This window comes from Parasteatoda tepidariorum, chromosome 11 (assembly GCF_982258835.1).
Source record: "Parasteatoda tepidariorum strain Cologne lab strain chromosome 11, Ptep-v5.0, whole genome shotgun sequence".
Lineage (NCBI taxonomy): Eukaryota > Metazoa > Arthropoda > Arachnida > Araneae > Theridiidae > Parasteatoda > Parasteatoda tepidariorum.
The window spans coordinates 88,651,561-88,675,208 of NC_141765.1; the positions used below are offsets into that span (position 1 = coordinate 88,651,561).

A 23,648-nucleotide genomic window follows, 5' to 3' on the forward strand; every position below is an offset into this window, starting at 1 on the left:
CAATGCCTAAAAATAGTTAAAAATCGATTGTTATTTGGTACAACATTCCTTCACTTCAATACATGTCTGTATAAATCTATTAAGGGCAAGCGTGTATAAATCCCGACTGCCCAATGCCTAAAAATAGTTAAAAATCGATTGTTATTCGGTACAACATTCCTTCACTTCAATACATGTCTGTATAAATCTATTAAGGGCAAGCGTGTATAAATCCCGACTGCCCAATGCCTAAAAATAGTTAAAAATCGATTGTTATTTGGTACAACATTCCTTCACTTCAATACATGTCTGTATAAATCTATTAAGGGCAAGCGTGTATAAATCCCGACTGCCCAATGCCTAAAAATAGTTAAAAATCGATTGTTATTCGGTACAACATTCCTTCACTTCAATACATGTCTGTATAAATCTATTAAGGGCAAGCGTGTATAAATCCCGACTGCCCAATGCCTAAAAATAGTTAAAAATCGATTGTTATTTGGTACAACATTCCTTCACTTCAATACATGTCTGTATAAATCTATTAAGGGCAAGCGTGTATAAATCCCGACTGCCCAATGCCTAAAAATAGTAGCCAGAACCCAATTTCAACAAGTTTTCTTTCTTTTTTTAAAATATATTAAATTATTGGGTGTCACTCAACGTCCAATTTTTGACGCAAAGCATTATTATTAGACGCACTATAAATGTAAAATCTTAATTATCAGGTGATACTATACAGCTTTATTGTTTACTGAAACCGGTTTTCACTTGTTTGCATTGGTGTAATAATTAGTTGAGATACATAATATAAATTCAACGATTGGATAAATTAGACGATATACAAATGTAGAATACTATTATATCAGGTATTATATTATAATAATTACAGAACCAAATTATACGATGCACTGTACTTTTATACGCAGTACTTTTATATTTAAACATAGATGGAATGGGTTTTTATTCGGGAGATACACTTCCTATTAGTATTTATTTTTAACGTGTTGCATAACAATGTTAATCAATTGATACACGAACATAAACAAGCTTAAACTGTCACGTAAAAACAATAAAGCTGTATAGTATCACACGATAATTAAGATTTTACATAGAATCTTATAGAGCGTCTAATAATTTGGCCAGAAACTGTACATGTAGCAGAAAATGTTAATATAAATGTTTATTATTACCAAAGAGTATCGTATAAACAAGAAGTTCTTTTTATTGGAGTGATTATACTATTAAGAAATTACATTTATTTAAACGTTAGAATAGAAAAATCTATAAAAGTCACATCAAATTTTTCGATTATTTAAGTTACTTGAAGAGAATTCAAAAGAAAGACACTGAATATTAGATATCGTATTAAAAATCTTGTTGCTCCCCTAATAAATTGCTAATTTGGAAGAGTCCTCGTTAAATACGTTTCTGAATTCATATTTTATTTCATCAATAATGGTGAAATGTGCTTACAAAAGTGCAGTTTTTTACCATGTTATCCTTATCTATAATCAGACTATTAATTTCTTAATGTTTCTATTCAGAAGAGGAGAAATTCACTTAATGTAATCACCCATTAAAATAATACTAGCCAACCTATTCCCAACTTCAAAATGTAAGCTCTACTTAAGCTTTGTTAGCGTTATAGTGGGTCCATTGAGGAAAAAATATAGTCCAAACTACCAGAATATGGTTAAATTTACCGTGCTTCTGGCTCCATAGGAACACAAAAATTATTGGTAAATTTGAACTACAGTCCCTGGTCAAATTATTAGACGCAGTATTAGATCCTATGTAAAATCTTAACTATCAGGTGATACTATACAGCTTTATTGTTTCTGCTCTACTGAAAGCGGTTTCACTTGTTTACGTTCGTATATCAATTGATTAAATTAGACGATATATTATATAAATATATAATATTTATTATATCAGGTATTATATTAGTATATTATAATAATTAGACAAAATTATTAGACGCACTGTAGATTTTTAATAGTGTTTTGCACGAGTTTATATGCGATACTTTTATAATTAAAATACGTGTAATGGGTTTTTATGCAGGAGATTTTTTTATATACTTCCTATAAATAAGAACTCTCAAATAAGAACTCCTCCAGACTTCCCTCCGGACCTGTGGCGGTGACTATGGTAACGAGGTATGACTATTTCAAGTAGGGATGCGGGGTCACTATTTTGGATTGGTTTTGGGCTCTTGTCGGCGAGAGATAGGGAATCTCTTTCTCCTTTCCATTGTGTTAGTCCTAGAGTGAAGCCACCCTCTTTAAAATGCGCCATTCTTGTTTCCATAGCACCAGGCAACCTCAGACTTTGTGGCGGGAGGATTTCTCAGCTTAGACAGACTATATTTGTATTTATTTTCAAGGTATTGCACTACAATGTTAACCAATTGATACACGAGCGTAAACAAGTGCTAACCGGTTTCAGCCGCTTACAAACAATAAAGCTAGCTGTATGGTATCAGCTGATAATTAAGATTTCGCATGAAATCTTATAATACGTCTAATAATTTGACCAGGGACTGTAAAAGCTTTGGTAATGAATTTCGTAAAATTAACAATAAAATATGGTTTTATAATATGCGATAAAATTTGGAAATTTATCAGGATACCTTAGAGCAAGACTATTAATTCGTTTTATATTCTATTAATTCGTATTATTATTCGTAAGACTATTAATTCGTATTATAGGCGTAAGAACTATTAATTCAGTTAAGTTTACTTTTCTGTTTCGTATTTTTTACTAAATGTGTGGTAATAAAAACTCCAATTTTGAAAACCAGAATTTCTGGTAAATCGTTACCTTATGAACGAAAAAATAATTACTAAAATGGTTTAAATAAAGTATATACTTTTTTAAACCTGAATTATGTTGTTTTTTTTCTTACCAAAAATGTCATTATCATACAGTACGGTAATTTTACCAGAATTTTAACTATAAAAATGTAGAACAGCCTCGTCTTTCGAGATGAGTAAATTTTGGAGGAATCACTTATAATTCTAACTGTCTAATTATTATAAGCACTGTTTCGAAATGCTATTATTTCAACCATTATCCTTTTTCTGAAAGATTCTGAATTATTACTGAAATTTAAGTGTGAAAATTAAATATTACAATAAAATTACACTGAAATAAAGACTATTTCTGAACAGAAAAAATATCTATACAAAAAAAAAAAATAATAATAATAATGTACAATTAATGTCAAAGAATATTTAAAACATAAAAAATATAATAAAGTTACGTTTAAAAAATGCGATTTGTAAACAAAAAAAAAGGAACTAAAGTGATCCAAGTTAGGCACATATAAGTGTGATTTTTTCTCTTAATTCTAAGGAGCATTAATAGTAAAACACTCCCTGGATTGGGATTGCTATTAAAGTCGTTCATTACTTGTTCTTCATACATATTTTATCATTCACGAAACTAAAATGCTTAATTAAGAACAAAATACATTTAATAATTAAATTTACAGAAAATAATTGCGAGAATTGACTTTTATATTAAATACTGAACCACAAAATAGCTATTAATCATTACATTTAAATCCCATCTCCATATAAATATGAAGGTTTGAGTAAAATATAACCACACTTTTTTCAAATGGTGACATCAAATTGTAATGTTTCCATTTTATTAAGTTACGGAATTTCTACTAGGTAAGAACACAAAACAACGAAAGACCTACATATAAATCGTGTTTTTTTATGACAGCCGCACATATATGTATATAAATATATATATATATATATATATATATATATATATATATATATATATATATATATATATATATATATATATATAGCCCAATAAAATGGATTGCTGAGGACCTAGCATAAAATCGAATTTTCATTGAAGAAATTTAGAAGACACTCATTAGATTTGAATTAAATAATGACTTTTGAAAGTATTGAGAGACTGGTAATTCTCGAGTACTATTGACTACATAGTGGAAGATTAAGCGGTATAATAGATAAGGCGTGATACAAGAAATGCAAATTTGTGCCTTCATAAATTAAAATTAATTTTAAGGTTTCAAGGGGCACTTTCTTGGGAATGACAACTTCTGGTTGGGACGTTTTTCAAGAGATTTAAAGAAAAAAGTTTGCAAATTTTTTTTTTTAACTAGTACCAGAGATTTATCTGAAAATGGCCGATCTACTCATCTTTTTAAATACTTTATTTCTACGAGATGCCTACTGATAATTGAATTTGAATGCCATCAGTGCCTTTAAAATATGGAATGTAATTTCCTATTCAAGATGCTTTGTAGAAAAGGTAATTTATGTATTCAAGATTACCTATTTCAAGCTAAATGTCAATTCTTTAATATAAGGATTCTTTAAGAATGTATTTTTTTTTGCTAGGTTGCTCATTCGAGCCTGGTGTCTTCAGGAGAAAGAAAAAAAAAAAGAAAAGAAATTAAAGCACTTTATCGTAATTTTCTATTCATGCGTTAACAGATAGACTATCAGGATATTGATCTAAAAATTAGAAAGACTTCCTTTTTACAAACCGTCTCTGGCAATTGGCTGAAGCTTTAGCTTTATCTAATTGCCAGAGACAAATTTGACTAAAGTTAGGACAAATATTGCTAAAGCTATGGAGACAGCAAACAAAAACGAAAAAGCAATAGCTCATCAAAATATATACATTTTACACCAAAATGATTTTTTTTGTTTTGTTACAAAACTTGACCATTTGTCTTAAATCTCGCTAGAATAACTTTTAGAAGATTTTCTACCAGTAAATATTTCCTTAGCTATATGAGAAGATAATTCTGATTCGTACGATGATAAAAATTAAAAACAATGTATTTAGCAGATCGTTACTGAAAAATGTCAAAAATACTCGATCGCTACTAAATTCACTTGAAGAAAAAAGTATTTAATATTAACAAGATTTGATTCTAAATAAATTATTCATAGTCGTTTCCTTTTCGTAAGAAAAAAAATTCTGTTATAAAAAAAAAAAAAACAAAAAAAACATAATGACTCTTTTTTTTTCTTCAATAGGCTTTTGAATTTTTGGGCGATTGAGATTCGCTTTGTAATTCTCCGATTCAAGTATAATTTTTTGCAGATTATTATTTTGTTGACTAGAGCAAGATTAGTGGATGGGATAAGCGAAATTGTAAATTTTCGAAAATAGGATATATCTGAGGGCCACCCTAGTATTGAAAAAAAAGAAGAAAAAACAAGGAAAGAAAAAGGTAAATAAATAAAAAAATTAAATAAAAAAATATTTTTAAGACAGAAGAAGAAAAAACTATAATAGAAAAAAAATACATTTTTAAAATTTTTAAAAAGGACAGAAAACAAAACAAAAATACATAATCTTGTCACCAACTCACACGATTATTACTGCAGAATAGCGAAGTTTTATATTGTATTAATATAGCCAAATCAAAATATATCAATACTAGAGAGCATCAAAGAAGAAGAAACCGATTCAAAAATGAAATATATCAACCAAAAATGAAGAAAAATTGAAAATGGGATAAAATGGAACATATAAAATAAAATGGGGACATAAATAAAATGGGAAAATATAAAATAAGGAGAGAGAATAGACATCCATGTACTTGCTGACATGTCGCAAAAATGATCGATGGTTAATTTTTTTATAACTAGGTTACTAGATAACACAATATGAAATTAAAGCATAAATCTGGAGTAGTGAGATATATTTTTTAAGGCGTACTGAAGTACAGAATCGCATTTGATTTGTCTGTTACATTGAATTGGTCCGTAACTAGATATGCGCAATGTAATTCTATATTATACTGGATAATACAAAATTTATAATTAATTAATAGGAATTTTAAATATGAAATTGTAATTATGATGATTTTTAGAGAAAATATTACCATTTATTGAAAAATGTTTAATTAAATATTACAAGATTTTTCAGCCATAGATTTGCACATAATAAAATAACAAAAAAAATCTGTAATAATTTTGAAATAAATTAATAAAACTAAATAAATCTTAATTATTCCTTGCAAATTTGTCTTTTCTAAAATTTATTATATATATATATATATATATATATATATATATATATATATATATATATATCTGTTACCAATGTTTAAAGTTAATAACAGAAGCTTAAGAAACAGCTTGTCATATATCTGTGAACCATATTTGAGCCAAAACTTTTACACTTGGTCGCAAAGAAATAAATCACATGTGTAAATTTATCCGGTTTGTTAATTTATTGATTAAAATATGACTTTTAATCAGTCATGATCTATTAAAACATGTGCAATTAGAATCAATGTTACCTACCAAAAATGATCAATTTTACTTTTAAAATGATTTCAGAAAAACTTCAACTCAAGATTCCTCAGATTGAATGTTGCCAACGAAAAAAATAAATAAATGTGATAGACAAAACTAGAAAAACAACTGTAGCCGAAGGATGCAAATCAAGCAACCGATTCCAAGCGCAGTTGGTGAGGTACTCATGCTTGCAACTCACTCTTGTTTGAGGGCTTTTAACTTTTTGTGAAAGAACTTATATAATTTAACGGATAATTCGAAATATATGAACTTTTAAAAGTTTATTCCCTTTGTTTCGGAGATAATGAAGCCGAATTCGAAAAGGGTATGTTTCTGTGTCAAAATCATATTCCTCCACGCTTACAGTTAACTGTTACATATTTTAGAATGTATCTTTGAGATAACGTCATAACACATTGTAAAACGAAAATCCGATACACCGTTTGGAAGTTATAAAGGTGATCCTATTTTTCCCCGACTGTACATATATATTAGAATAGCCTGTAATAAGTTTTAATATATCTCAACTCTTAAAATAGGGCAATTACTTTAAACCAATTTTAATTCAACTTCAATATACCTAATAATTTTACGGAAATCAGTTTTTCAAGCTTAATGGAAAAGTTCTGTAAATCTACATTATTAGTGTATAACTGTATCGTTATAGAGTGCTTTTATGGGCAGATACCGTTTATACCGTCAAATCTACAGAAATACCATTTTTTTTACTGTCAAATGTTAAAATCACTATTACAGGTGGACCCCGCTCTAAAGATTGTGGCGCGATATTATGTGATTCGAATCAGACTAGTGTCGTTTCCAATCAAGATAGACTCATTAGAAATGTGACCAAATATAAAAATCTTAATTACTCAGAACACACGTTTTGTTCTATATTAGTAAGGTTGTCGAATGACCTAACCATTATCATCTTTCAGAATAACAACTTTCCTATTTGTCATCAATGTCTTATTTTGCTCTTTCAGAGCAGTTTTAATTTAATGTTTAAGTAGTGCTCGATAAGCAGCAAGTATAGCAGCGCGATATTAGTAATTTATTTGTAATTTCATATTTGTTTTTCAATGTGATTGAAGTGCCAAAAAAGGAGCGTCTTAAATAGCATATTAATAAGTTTTTGAAACTCAGTATAGAAATACCATGCTGCAATATTGACTATATTATGGTATTCGCCAAACATGTTGAAACCAAGATGATCTTAACTTCGCGTAACTATTTTAAGTCCACATTTAGACCTCTAACTATGAAATTGTAAAAAAAATAATAATAATTTTATTACATTTATTAATACGTAATAAAATAATAATACTAATAAGGTGGCCTTAAATAATAATACTAATCTGAGTGACGTCACGATAGGAACGTTATTCTGATGGTTCTCACCCATTGAGAATAGTTCATTCCATTGATAACATCAAAATATTGAGCTCAGCATTCTCGACTTTTAAAATATATTAAAAGTTCATAACTCTGGAAATAATCAACCGATTTCGCTCAAATTTATATTTCCTTATTTAAAATTACCTAGTTATAAATGATGCAAAAATTCGAAGACAATAAAATATTTCCCTTATTAAATAAAAAGATCCATAATAGCTCAGTGTTTAAGACTGTCATTAAGAAATCGATTAACAGTGACGGCTTGAAACACACACAGCTTCAGATCAATGAGTACCAGCTTGTCTGGGAAGTATAAGGTAGCCTGTGAGCAATGCTGATCACATAACCAAAAAGCATGACGTAGGTCACAAAATTGTTGGGCTCTAACTTCCATGATCCCCAAGGTAATCCCCTGTTGAGGTAAAGCTTTTTTTTAAAAAAAAAATAATAATAAAATGATAAAATTTAAGCTTTATTTTTTAAGAAATTATCTATTGTTTCTTATATTTTGAGAATCATTCATCAGAAGTATATTTATTCAGAAAAAGTAGAGTTTTGTGCGTGATTTCTAACCATGAAATCTAGTCACTTAAAATTTCCACTATTTAATTAGCACATATAAGATTAGACCCTCGGAATACCAAGATTGAGTTTCGTTTTCTGGGTCACTCTAAAATTGTGTTAAATAAAAAAAATGTCACCCTGAACAGCTTTTGACGCGCACTGTACAAAACTTGGTGTATAGTTGTCGCCATTTTGGTGCTGAAATAAATACATTTTTAGAAACAGAACCATAGTTATCGTGTAAAAAAGTTATATAAAATTGACAAAAAAAAAACCTATTGTTTAAAAGAACTCGTTCACATATATAATTAGAAATGTATTTGTTAAATAAATAAAATGATAACTGCAAAAAAGTAAAAAAAATTAGACTACGTGCACTATAAAAAGTTTTAGTTTACCTCACAACTCAAAAAGAATCAAGTTTTGAGAAAAGTGGGTTTAAAGTTTGCATTGCTTAGCAAAATGTATAAGAAATGCTTTAGTTTGCTTAAACGAAAATTACCTTCAAGCTGAAGTATGAGTTGTGCTAGCATTGTGGCAGAAAGAATGTGTATTTTCATGTTTGCACCAGTTTTTAGTCCAAAACGCGTGTTTTTTGAGTTATGCCACTATTGCAGCCCATGAGCGAATTCTTAGCTGTTATTCTTAGTACTTTTAATTCGATTACGGTCATCTATCCTTGACTATATCGCCCTCTTACCTACTAATGCTTATTACATTACAAAAAAAATCATGCAAAGTAAAATAGTTTTCTGGTGAAATCACCGAATTACAAAGGCATTGACATCGCAGAAATCATATGGGAATTAACAACTGAGTCTCCGTGACTGACGTTTTGACTTTCAAAGGATGCAATAAACTGACAACATGGTTTCTCAATGATCCAGTGAAGTATGTTTGTGACTATCGAGTCACAAAAGTTACAAAAAAATAGTCATGGAGATATTTTTTTTGTACTGGTATGTGATAGCACTGGCCACAGAGTAACATTAAATTCATATTATGACCTGCTTGGGACAGTTCAAAATGGCGACACCAGTGACTGTGACTGTTGTGATCGTGACTGTTGATTTATTACGACGTCACTGAGGCAATGTGCGATATCTGGGAAAATACAAAGAAAGAAAAAAAGGAAAGAAATGAAAAAGAAATATAAAATTATAAGAATAATTAAAATTTAAAAAAAAGAGTATTATTACTTTAAATTAGAAAATAAAATAATGTGAAGATAGAATCTCGTCCTCGCAAAAATCAGCAAAAATAGTGTGCTCTAATATTTTATTTATTTAAGAAATTTTTTAACACACCAAAAGTAATGAATATTCTAGGTGCAAAATATTCTGAATATTTTACACTTTTTGGCGTTGAGGTAAACTAAAGTTTTTTCAGAGTTACAATTTTTATTTACTTTTTCCCTTTTTTGATTACTTATTCTTACCTTTGTTCGTTTTTCTAACCACATATATTTTCGGGTGATTTAAAATCAATATAATGACTTCATTGCAAAAACATTTCGTTTAAGAAACAAGAATATTTTCAGTAGTATATAAGCTGCTATTCTTTCAAACAATTCTTTTTTTTTTTTATCAATTTTGGATAATTTTTTGCACGATAATTACAATTTTGTTCTTAAAAATGTAGTTCGTTTATTTCAACGCCTAAAATAACGACAACTATACACCAAATTTTTTCAATGTTTCTCCGTAATTTTTCATGTTTTCATTTTTTATTTTTATTTTTACTTTATACAGTGTAAATTAACAATGTTCTTTTTACTACTGCCTCAATTTTCATTATACAGTAACAATAAAATTTATAATTCCAGAATGTTAAGATACACATTAGAGTCAGTAAAGTTATTTTTACGATTGAATGTAAAGCAAGAATTATTAATTTAGGATACATATATGTATATAAAATCTTTTTAAATAAATATGGTTTGTTTTTTAAACATGCACACACAGCATAGATTATTAATATAAAATTAAACTTGGCTTGACAAAACGGAAGTGGGTGGAAATTAAAAATTATTTAATATAATTGACACATTTATGTAAATCATCTTATGAGACAACTAAAAATTTGCTTTCTTTAAATAAAATCTTTTGCTTTTGCATACCTTTTTATAATTTTATCATCGTGAGTGACGAAGTTAAACTTAACCTTCTCTGCTCGATTGTAAACAAAAAATATCGACCATATGACGTACGCAGCATTGGGAAAAATAAGTTCATGAATGAAGCTCATCTGAGCTTGTGTAAGCTTTTATCAATTGTTGGTGTTCAGATTTAACTACACCCTTTAAAGTATATATGAAAGCTCAATCCGACATTAACTTGAGATTTTTTTTCTGCACCAAATTTTGATAAGTATTGCACCTCAGTTTTTACCGTGTATATGAAATAATACAAAATTGTAAATAATTTACTTAAAAATTGTAAATAATTATTAGTCATAAAATTAAATACTCACATCCTCGTAGTGCCTTTTTCTCTTCCACCAGGTCTGCCCCCTGTTACACCAAGAAGAATTGGGCATCCATATCAAAATCGAACACCACCAAAAAGAAAAAAACCAAGAACTTCTTTTACAAGAATGCAAATTTGTGAACTGGAAAAGAGATTTCATAAACAAAAATATTTAGCGTCCGCTGAAAGAGCAGCATTGGCCAAGCAACTCAAAATGACAGATGCACAAGTCAAAACGTGGTTTCAAAATCGAAGAACAAAATGGCGGTAAGATTTAACCTCACATTATTATGATTTAATAACTCATCAAACACGGCAATTTACTGTAACTATCACAGAAATCTAACCTTATTCAATAAAACGGTGATTTTTAATTGAATTAAATGTTAATGAAAATCATTAATACTAATCTTATTGGCCTTCTTGAATGATTATTTCTCTGATTTTAACAATTGTATGAAATTGTATGTATGTAAAAATGTATTTTGATTTTCAAAATATCATTTTCCTAGCTTGTCATCAGTGATATTTTCAGCAATTACTTGATTTAAAAGTATCTATGCATATCTAATTTTTAACTGTTAAAAGCATTTTTGAGAGTATGATTTCCAAATTATTCTTTAAAATTAAGTTTTTGAGTCACTAATCTGTATGTAACATGAAAATATGTCATTTTTCTGGCCCTCTGTTCTCTAAATCATCATTCTATTCCTTGTATATAATAACAAATAGTGAAAATGTGAGGCCTAGAAGTGGATGAACATGGAAGTAAAAGTAGTAAAATTTAAAAAAAAATTCATTATCCTGGCACCTGAATGCCAGACAATAATTACATACTACATAATGTTTGTAGATTTTACTGCTTTCTATAAGATATTAATTAGAGTTAATAAATGAATATTTCTCCTCAAAAAAATAAGCTGTTTCGAATATTTTATATTTAAACTTTTCTCCAGATGTCTTATTTTCTGAGAATTATCCCAAATATATGATTCACAAAAAGCATAAAATTGCAAAAAAAGGATATCAATAAATACTTGCCTAACTAATATTAATAGTTGAAAGAAAGTAAATTATATTCTTTGAACTTTACAGTCATTTTGATGTTCATTTTAACATTGATGTAATAGTATTAAAAAATTGCCACATGGTGAATTATAATTTCCAATATCTCCCATATATTACTTTAAGTATCAAATTTTATTCTTGTTTGTTTATTATTCTTATTCGTTATTCTATTTTTACTTATTATTCCGTTCTTATTTATTATTCTAATCTTAATTATTATCCTATTCTTATTCATAATTCTTTACTTTTTACGTTATTCTTTTACATTTTCCATTCTTATTTATTTTTCTCTGATTCGTTGAATTTTTTATAATATTCTGTTTGAACTGTATACAATCTTAATTTCAGTAAGATACTTCCCAGATAGTACCGTTACCAGATTTGAACAAAAAAGTGACAGTCACCGAGACTCATTTGTGATATCACATGCGACTTCTGCGACGGTTTTTGTAATTGGACTACGTCCTTTGAGGACGTCCTATTTTTACGTCATTCAGACGTCAACATAAGACCACAATGAAACTTTTAACTGCCACGGTGACGTCACTGTGTGACAAGAATGCGACACATTCATGTCTCAGCTGAGTCGCTCGGTGACCCTACTAAGACGCAAATGTCACAATTTCGTCACGTCATGACTTGTTGAGTTGTATAAGCCACATCTTCGTCACATGGTGACCCAGTTCAGACTTCAATATGTCACATCTTTGTCTCCCGGGGCCCCTGTTGAGGCGAAAATATGTCACAGTTTCATCACACCGTGACCATGTTAAGACTTGAATAGATCACATCTTTGTCACATGATGAAGTCACTGCGACGACTAAATGTCTCAATGCGGTCTCATATTGACGTTTAAGTGACGTCAGAAATGATGTTATTAAAGGTGGACATAGTAACCTCCAAAAACCGTCTCAGCGACGTCACAGAGTTCACATCACAAATGAGTCTCCGTGACTGTCGCAACCTGGTAAAGGTGTGATCTGGGCGACAATATTTTGGTCGAATACCGAATGTTCGGCTAACAATAAGTCGTTCAATTTAAACCTTGTAATAATACCTCAGCTAATTCATAATGCTAACAAATTTTATTTTTTAATTTTTTTTAAACTTAACAATAATATCCATGATTTAAATTTTGAAATATTTTATCCAAAAAAAAAAAAAAACAACTTTGAATGATTTCATATAATCCATTCTCACTCTTAGTGATATTCACTAACTTTTGAGATTAAATTGGTGGTTGGTTATCTGTAATAATATTTTTTTTTAAAGATGCTTTTAGACAAAATAATTTGAACAGCTTTTTTATTTTATTTGTAAATTAAAACATTTTGCACGCAATTTTTGTAGAAGAGTATAATTTACTTTTCAAATTTATTATTAAAATGAAAGATTATATACAGCATTATATATTAAATTGCCTTTGGCTATATAATCAATGTTATTTTCTCTGTTCTTAAATCTATCAGAAAAATAATAATACTTTTTTTGAAAATCTTTCCCTAATTCTCCTAGCGTCAAACGTTTTAATTTTAATTGAATCAATTTAATTGAATTTAATTGAAAATTTAACTAGCACTCATTTCTTATATTTTCATGAATATCACACTTTTATTAAAATCAAAGGCTTATTAAGTTTAGATTCATTTATAAAATTAAGATAATTTAATTAAAGCAAAAATTTATTTGTATTTAATATTAAAAGCAAAATGATGTAATATGTTTTAAAATATTTAAAATTTCTTACTATTTTATGCGCATATAATTTAATTACTCTATTATTTAAAATATATCAACCGAATTGATTGCAAATGTAAATGCTAGTAATCATCGAACTATTCGGTCTTATTTTATTACAAAAAGCCAAACTAAATATTCGGATTTTGAGCCGCATATTCGGTGCAAACTTAAGTTTTAAATTTTAATTTTAAAAGCATTTTGTCCCAACTTGAACACATTTTAAGAATTATTGTATAGAGTTTAATCCCTAAACTAAGTTTTTTATGTTTAATTATTTTAAATGTTGCTACACATATTTATTACTGAAATGAATATATATATATATATATATATATATATATATATATATATATATATATATATATATATATATATATATATATATATATATATATATATATATATATATATATATATATATATATATAAGAATGTATTATTATAAAAATGAAGGGAACACTGAAAAAATGTGATTCCAATAAAATAACGTTGACTTAGCAATTGAAAATAAAGCCTCGAAAAGTATTTAAAAAGAACCTTTTAACAACAAAATAACTTCAGCTTAATAAAAATCAAAGGTGAATAAAAATCCTTGACTTAATAAGTACCATATCATAATCTCTATATCGTCAAGAGAAGAAAATAAGAACTCATCACTTTTATATGTTATAATTTCTTACTTGCATCATCGAACATTAACTATTAATTCAGAATAAAACGGAATTGGTTAAGTTGAATAATCATTCTTGGTTATCGAAATCACCACCAAGGAAGCTCACCACAATTTTTAAAGCTTTGGCTACGCTCTTTTTACCAAATAATTGAACTTTATGCAATAAATTAAACTACAACTTAAAACATTTAATAGCTGGTGAAAACATAGAGCGTTTAACATATAAAACTTGCTAAAAAAGCTTTTCCGTAGTAAAAAGCAGTAGTAAGTGTAGTAAAAAGAATTTTTCTGTAGTAAAATTCTTTTTTCAATTCTGTGTAGTGCAAACATAATCAATTGTTGACAAATATACTCAAAATCGAATAAAGCGTTTCATTTAAAATTAAAAGATTATAAAACGATTTCAAAAATGCTTTGTTTACAGACTTGCTCACATAGAAATATTGTTTTCACCCTCAGTAATAATATTTTTGAATACAATGAATCATATCAGGACCGTTAGTGGATATTAAAGTTATGTAAAATTTAAAATGTCTAAAGAAATTGCAAAATCTTAAAGAAAATGTAGGCATCTATTTTATAAACAAATGGAAAACTATTTTAAACTATTCAAAAAAAAATCCAAGTTCTTTCTTCAATTAAATAATATGAAATAAATTTATTTAAACATTGTTTGATATTTGGACAAGTTATGTTTAACATTTAAAATCTTTTTTCTGACACAGTGAGCTTTAGAGAATAGAGTAATATTCTATAGAAGCATTTTTTTCAAACGAATACATTTACGAAAAAAAATTTTTTTTTAAGTCATGCATGAGCGTTTTAGGAAATATTTAAGCAGGTCACACTTTTGAATGTAATCATTGTGACCATTTGCGACTCTATTATGATTAACGTATTTAACTGTAAGATATTAATCACAAAAAAGTATTGACAAGACTTGTAAATAATGTAAATGACTGTTCTGTGTAGAGTGGAATCATAACTTAAGCGAGACAAGTTGCTTAAAAGTATACACGTAACTTCAATGAAACAAATTCATTAAAAAGTAAACATGAGAACACCAGTCGTAAAAAATACTTCTGGAGCTTTAGTAAGACAAGACTTGAAATTTTTTCCACGTGACTTTCAGGGGATCAAAGTTGCAACAAAGTGGCACCAAATTTTCCAAGTGGCTTTAGTCTCAGTAAAATAGTTTTGTGACTACTAAGTGACAAAAGTCACAATAAATAGTTATGAAGACTTTTACGTGATATCATAAGACAAAGTAACATCAAAGTCACATTATAACCTCCTTGAGACAATTCAAAGTGACCACACCTGTGACTGCTGAAACAGTTTTTGACTTTATTATGACGCCACTGTGACAATCTGTGCTACGTGAGTTGCTTATACATATATAACTATAATTTCCTTTTTCCTGTTTTTTTTTCTTTTCTTTTTTTTCTTCTTTTTTGGAGAAAAGCTGCTTTTAAGCTAACGAGGAAATGAATTTAGACTGAAAGTCATTTGGTATTTATAATTCTTTAAATGTTTTTTTTTTTAAATCAAATTTTAGACACCAATACATACTCAGAAAAATAACTGTTCTGGCAATTCAACAATCTTTGAGCAACTTTTCAGTATTTTCGGGAATCATGTCAACTCTAAATCCCGTGATATTTAACGAAATGCGAACTCTCAAATATATTAGTTTATTAGTTAATAAGCAGCTGTATAATAAAAAAATTTTACGCCTAACATAATTAGAAAACTAAGATTCAGTTTACAGTTGGAAGAAAAATACTATTAATTCATGAAAAACATTTATCTCTCTGTTTAAATCAATAATTTCGCTGTCTCTAAATATCATTAAAATGATTTTGCAAATAAAATTTCATCACGCATTTGCACAAAACAAGATGATTAATACAAAATTTTACGTCGAAACTTTAAAATTTGTTTTAGCGCATAAAAACAGACAAAATTATTTCTACAATTGAATTCCAAAATCTCGATTTCATTTTAGATACATTCCCAAGGCAAACCTTCAAAAATACGACTCTTATTTTTAGGGTCATTGCAAATTCAGAGTCACAAAAAAATGTTTAAGCGAGAAAATAACAAAAAAATCCAACTAATGACGTGAAACAGAAAACATCGAAATTACTTTAATTGCCTATTGAAACTTGGAAGTGTTTTCAATAATCAATTTTATATTTTCATTTTTCCGACAATTAATCAGTCTTTTAATCCTGCCTTCTTCACAGTTGTGACTTTGTTTAGTGTTTTTGTTATTTTCCTTGCTAAAATACATTGTTGCGATGTCTAATGTGCATATCTTTTTAATTGTTGTCAATTTTTACGCATTTTTAAATCATTTTGCATTTGTTTAACATAATTTTTATAAGAAAGGTTAAACACAAGAGAAATTTTTCAATATATAAAAGTAAGACACAAAATTCGACTTTCAGGGGAAGGTTTCAGTATTTTGCAGTAGCTTTGCTATCGTCTTATACTTCATTTCAAATTGCTCAAAATAAAAAAGATGCATATTTTTCTTAAAAAAAATTTAAGATTTTGTTCGGGTAAAATTTGTTTTCCTAGGATGTTGTATGATAGGGAGCAAATGTATATATATATATGTGTAAATGTATATATGTAAATATATATAAAGCCTTAAAAAACGGCAGAAATTACCTTTAAAATAGAAAGATATTCTCTTATCTAGGATCAAAAATTTTATACTGAAACATCATTTAATTCCTAAAATTTAGTAGAATATATAATTATATTAAATCATTTATATTAAGAAAAATTGAAATGTAATTTTCTTTAAAACTGCTAGTACTTCAAAACTATTTATGTAATAAGGTAAAAAGATTATTGAAATACTTCAAGCTCCAGCTTTCTCTTAATGAGCTAATACTTCTAAAGATTTACTTTTTAAAAAAAAGAAAGAAGCTTAAAATGTAACATTAAAAAGAATGTACTTTCTTCTATTGACCAAATTCAATTGGGAAAGACCGAGGAGGAAAATTCTAAATTTGATTTGAGTTCTCTTTTTTGTTTTCAAAATTAAACTAATTGGGGTATTTACTGTAGTTGGCAATATCTTTTGATACATGTAAAATAAAAGTCGCCACCCAATCAGAATTAAAAATGTATGGTACTTTAGATTGTCTATTAATTTTTTCTGACAAATTTATAACAATACACGTCAACAATTAGCAGTTTTCAAAATATAGTCATACAAGCAGTTTTCGGATTTTTGATAACTATTTTTTTTAAATTTTTCTTTGTGAAATTAATATTTTCCTTTCATCCAAATCAGATATCATCAGGTTAAACTGTAATAAAAACATGAAAATGGATGCTTTTAAATTGCTTATTCAAAACCACAAATCACACAATTTTAAAATCCATAGAAGTTCTATAAGTTATCAGGAGCTATAACGAGAAAGCATTCCTTTATTTTCTACCTTTTTTAAAAGGTATTGTGGTGTAAGAATGTGTGGGGTTGAATAATTTATCATCAAAAGTTTGCTTATTACGAAAAAGAAAATGAATGTATATCCAGAAAACGCGTATCAAATATTTGATCTAAATTCTCAGATAATATGAAGAAAGGTTTCTTGAATGAAAAGAAATGCAAAATCTATATAAAAAAAAAAAGAAGCAGAAAATTGCAAATATAGTCGAAATTCCGGGCTTAGTGATAACGAAAAAAGAAAGAAAGAAAGAAAGAGAGAGAAAAATTATGGATTTTAAGAAGCAGGATATTAGAGCAATCCTTCACCGATGATTTCTTTTCTTTTTATTTGCATCCATTGAAAATGACTTTGTTTCTTCTACTATCAAGAAAGAAACAATATTTTTGTTGTAATCCTACAAGAAGATTTCACAAAGAAACAATAGAAGCTTATTATGTTGTATCCCTATTGTTGTAGACTAGTGATGAATACTGCAAAAACATGATGTTGTTTCATTGATAACCGGGTTGAATGTTCGAAACAACATACAGCAATGAAATATAAGAGCTGTTTATTCAATAAGTTAATGAATTATATTGTTCCATAAATAAAAGTGTTTCAGTAGTTTAACTTATATAAGATAGTTCTCAAAAGGTGGGAGCAGAACACAAATCTAAACTTTAAACTCTGGCGACAATTAAGTTTAAATTTAATTTTCATTCAACATTTTAGAGTGCATTTCTAATCCTGTTAAGTGACAATAATTAACGTATATTACTGTCTTCTATTAATACCTCGGGACATTCATGATGTTAATTGAGTCAATGTGAAGCTATATATATTTCCCAGATGGCGGCTAACCTTCATATTTTGGGGCTCAGAAATCTGAATCCGTGAAAAAAAGGTATGTTTATTCAGAGAAAGTACGTATCTGTGTTTGACTTCGTAACTTAAATATCGTTGAAGATCCGATAATTAGATCAAAAATTGATCATAGTAGTCCGGGTTTTTTTTCAACATTCTGCAATTTAGCATCAAAGAATTAATATCAAAGAATTAAAAAATCATCAAGGAATCAAAAGTTTTCAAAAAATATTTTTTAAGAAAAATTCTTACCGAAAGGGCCAATTTTTTAAATTCATATTCTTAACATCTGGACGCCAATATTTTAAACTGATGTTTAAACATAAAAAAAAGAAAATTTGAGTGAACTAATTATTTCTTTCCGATTTACACAAAAGTGTTAGTAAAATATTTTAGTGTTTTATCACGGAGGTCAATAATTTGAACTATTGACAAACCTATACAAAACACTTAAACAGTTTTTATTTGTTTCTAATTGTTCACATACTTTGCGCAATGAAAAATATTTTGAGCCTAAACATATTTAAATATAAATAAAATTTATATTAAATCTAATGCAAACGGCTGATTAGAAACAATGGATAACATCCATAACAAAAGGACAAATTTTACTGCGCGTAAGTAATATTTACAACAATATGCCGTTTGATGAGAATTAACTCAACTCATGTAATGCCAATAGTTTTTCTTATTAATTTAATGTTTAAAATATTATGACAAATTCAGTAACTATATTGATTTTATTTACGTAGAAAGTATATTGATTAAACAGTAAATATTCATTGCAAGTAACTATGAATAAAATTAAAAATTAGCTGTTGTCAATACTATTGTTTACACCTTAAAGTTTTTTCCTGATCATTGAATCACCATATTTGGGTTTGTTTGATGCAAATATGTTTTACTCTTTCTTTGTTTTCTTTTTTTTAAATATTTGATCTTGGAAGATCTTGTTAAAAAGGTGTCGAGTTTTAAAAATGAGCAACATTTGACGCGTGAAAACTCTCTTACTCAGAAACTCTTACTCAGAACTTTAAAACTCTCGTTCTTAACAATTCAGCAATTTCTACTTTTTTACTTTTAATAATCATTTCGTGACGAAATCACGTCATCTTAGACAATTCACGTAATTATTTGACGAAACAGCATAATTGTGCGTCATTTTTTGGTATTTTTTATTTGATTTTTGAAATCATTTTTGTTTCATAACGGTATCACATAAATTTTACCTAGAAATGAAGAAAAAAAAATGCTGCCAATCATTTGAAAAAATGTACGAATAATTTTTAAACTACTAAAGCGATTAGATAGAAAAAGATAGCGAAATTCTACCCGCTATACTGATTGTAGGATTAGAGATAAAAAAAAATAAAGTATTCATAATTTAAGGAGTAAATATGGACTTTGAGGCTTACAAACGTAACATCAAATGCAAGAAACTTTTTAAAAACATAAGAGATTTGAAGGCAGATTTGAAACGATAATATGGCATTTAAAGAGCATTTAATTACGATTCCCTCGTAAAGATTCAACATCTTTCTAACCATCACTTATTTCTATCATTTTAAAACTGTGATGGATCGATGAGAATCATCTGTCAGTTCATTACATACACAGAATAATGATAAGTATTAAGAAATAATAATAAAAACTCAACAAGCATGAATTAAGAAAAAAAATATATATCTTACGTCATCACCGGTGCATGTCCTTCAGTTTTTGTTTCCTCTTGTGCTGATACAATCTCTTAAAGATGACAGAATCACTCATCTCTATATTTAAAGAAATAAGAAGATCACTCACTACTTTTTCGTGCTTTTTTGTTATATATATTCTCTATTATTCTATATCATTCTCTATTATATCATGGATTGTTAATTTGTTAATTACGAAGCTGCTATGTATGTCAGTGATTCCATATAAATTTCTTTTTAGTATTTTTGATTGTTAAGTTGCTATTTCCTGTTGTGCTTTTCATAAGGTGATTTTTAGTATGTTACATATTATGTTATTTCGTGGTAATGGTTTCAGGTTTTCCCTGCTCTGTTGATCCTTTTAGTTCACTTACGAGGAAATAACTTATTTTATTTCATCTTAGGATACTTTTCTTCAAATATTCTTCCAGTTGTGATATTAGCAGCATAACTCAGTCAAACCTTGGAATTTTACGTTTTATACTTTTTTGCTTCAATTATCACCAATATTGCATTTGTTTCTCAAATTGTATTGTATGCATGGATAATTATAAATTTTCAAAAATGATAAAAATTAAAAAATAAAACTCACTATGGGTAGGCAAACACGTGGAGTTGAATATCATTTACGTTCAGATTAAAACTTTCGATGTATAGAAAGGAATTCGCTGTGAGGTTGGCAAGAGATGCATAATTAGTTAATAATTTACAAAGCAAATTACGTGCAATCATTATTTCCTTCTGCAATATACTAAAAAGTATTTCTTATGGATTTTGGAACCACCACTTACAGTGTTCTGGATATAGTTAGATTGTAATTTTACATGGCAAATTACTTCTTCCCACTAACCTCTGAACAATTTTTTAAGTCTGAAGAAATTCCTAATTTCATTTTCTTTCTTCTTCCTCTTTTTTTTTAAAGTTAAAAAGAGGCTTTGCCTTGAATTTGCCATATTTATTGTATTTTGATCGGCATTACCCTTTGATACTAAGACATTTATCTAACAGACTTCCACCAGTTTCAGGGAAGATTTTAAGATGATCAGTCGAGCATGTGAGTTCATGAAATACCTATCCGATCATCTTTTTTGATTGCAAATTAATGAAAACATATAAAACAATTTTTTTAAAAAATTAAATATATAAAGACAATTAGAAAATAATTATTAAATTTTTTTTCTTAAAAAATAGTAGGAGAAGTTTTTTTTAGTTTGCTGATGCATACAAAATGAAGTTGACCATGGCTAAATAAACAATAACATTGTGCAGCACAAAACTGTCTGTTTTTGTTTATAAATTTATTTTTAAAAAATAACATGAAAATAAAAAGCCTTGTTGAAGTCTGCTGAAAGTACTTAACATTCCTTACTCAGAGACATAAAACATACCGGTACAAAAATTTGTATTGATTTTGGAAGAAAAACTGAACATTGTCAACTATTGATAAACTATCCGTCGTCACGTCTGTTTTAAGAAGGGACGTCATTGTTTCATTGCATCCCCTCTATAAAACCAAGCAGTGAGGGAAAAGCAGTCTTACTTTGTAGTTACAAGGAAACATTCCTGGACAGTAGATTTATATAATCTTCTGTAGTGTAGAAACGGCCGTCAGAGCGTCAACGAAAAAGGAAGGTTAATCATGCTACAATGGTTGGAGCATGAATGTTATATCTCTGGAAACGTCCTGGTTTAAATACCACAAGCCTATTTTCGTCGGAAAATTGAAGTCATTAGCGGGGGGCTTATTTCTGCCTTAGTTAAAACTAGATCCAGATTTTTAGTTTTAAATGTGCCAAAGAGGAAGAGTGCAACAGCAAAATCGAAAAATTCACAATATCTCAAAGAGGTCAACAAACAGGTGTAGACGACTGGATACGGGAAATTCCAATGCGACTCGCTCGAAAGAGGGAAAGAGAACAAATTTCAAATCAGTTACCCGATATCACAGCATTATTATTAACAAAGAATTTATTATTTTAAGTGATTAGGAAAAGTGCATGACACTTGTGTTAAGTTCATATTAACTATTTTCATATGCACTACGGTTTTCTTAATAGAAATTAGCCTAAAATTAAAAATACAACACTAACTATTATTAAATATTTCTTATTTATATAATATTTGCATAATTAAATTCAGTAACATTTAGGTTTTGGCAAATATAATTTAATTTCTGCCTTTAATGCGCAAAATTTCGGCGATTGTGTTCTAAATTTTAGGGGTTGTTAATCGGTGTTTTTGACTGAAAATTTACATGCTCTCTCGGGAATGTTCTTGCCAGATCAAAATTTTTACGAAGCCCAGGTATGCCAGGCTATAAAGTTTTCGAGTCTTCATAAGATTGAGTAAACACATTCCCCTTTGCCTACGCTCGTTTGCTTGTCGTGAATAAAAGAAATAACTAATTTTGCAATGCTTTTCGATGATGAATGAGATAGAATCTGACTTTTGTGTGTGTGTGTGTTTTTACATTAGGTAGAAAATTGTATGAACTGTTTATTAACTATTACTTTTGTTTCATAACTGAACTTGATTAATTTAAATTCCAAGGAATCATTATTAGTTAAGACACTTTCTTTCCAGTAAAGACATGAAAATTTTGAATATGCTTTTTATAATTTTTATTTAATTTTCTCAAATAAACTGATGGTGACTATTAAGATATAATCTTTTAAAACATGCAAAATGCAGGATTGTTATCCAATCACAATTTGAGATGAAAGGTATTCTGTATTTTTGGTTCTCCATTCACTTTTTCTGATAAAATAATGCCAATACAATTCTGCATTCAGTATGATAATTCAGTATTATACATTTGTCCGTTTTTTGATTAATATAATTGCTCCTGCATAATTTGCTTTGAAAACTTAATTTACCATCATCCAAATCGACTTTCAATAGTTAAAACTGTAATAAAATTAGAGCACTTAAAAACGCAGACAAATATATAGTTTTAAGCTAGGTAATTACTCAAAACTACAAATAGCATCATTTTAATGCTTTACATTTTCGAGAAAAAATTTATATAAGTATTTAATAACACTATTTTTCAAGATCTAAAAAAGCTGCATTTTTATTTGAAATTTTTTCTGTGTTGTGATTTTCCTTTATCATCAAAAGTTTGTTAATTGAAAATATAGCTTAATATCCGAGATTAATCTAAAATGTAACAAGCCTCTTAAAAGCTTAGAATAACTGTTAATGTTTAAAGAAAATAGATGATAAATCAGACTTACATAAGCATTTTTCCCTTTAAAAATATGAAATAATTCAGTATTACATTATTGTTTTTCCCTTTAAAAATAGGAGATAAATCAGTATTACATTATAGTTCCTTCCTTTCAAAATAGGAGGATAAATCAGTATTACATTATTGTTTTTCCCTTTAAAAATAGGAGATAAATCAGTATTACATTATTGTTTCTTCCTTTCA

General features: G+C 28.1%; 1 protein-coding gene across 1 annotated transcript in view; it reads left to right on the plus strand.

Moving 5' to 3' along the window:
- The window catches only part of LOC107451627 (T-cell leukemia homeobox protein 3), a 92,557-nt gene that overhangs the window by 34,225 nt on the left and 34,684 nt on the right, over window positions 1–23,648 (plus strand). The window contains exon 2 of the mRNA XM_016067783.4: window positions 10,738–10,990. Coding sequence (XP_015923269.1) covers window positions 10,738–10,990 — 253 coding nt within the window. The remainder of the gene's footprint in view (window positions 1–10,737; window positions 10,991–23,648) is intronic.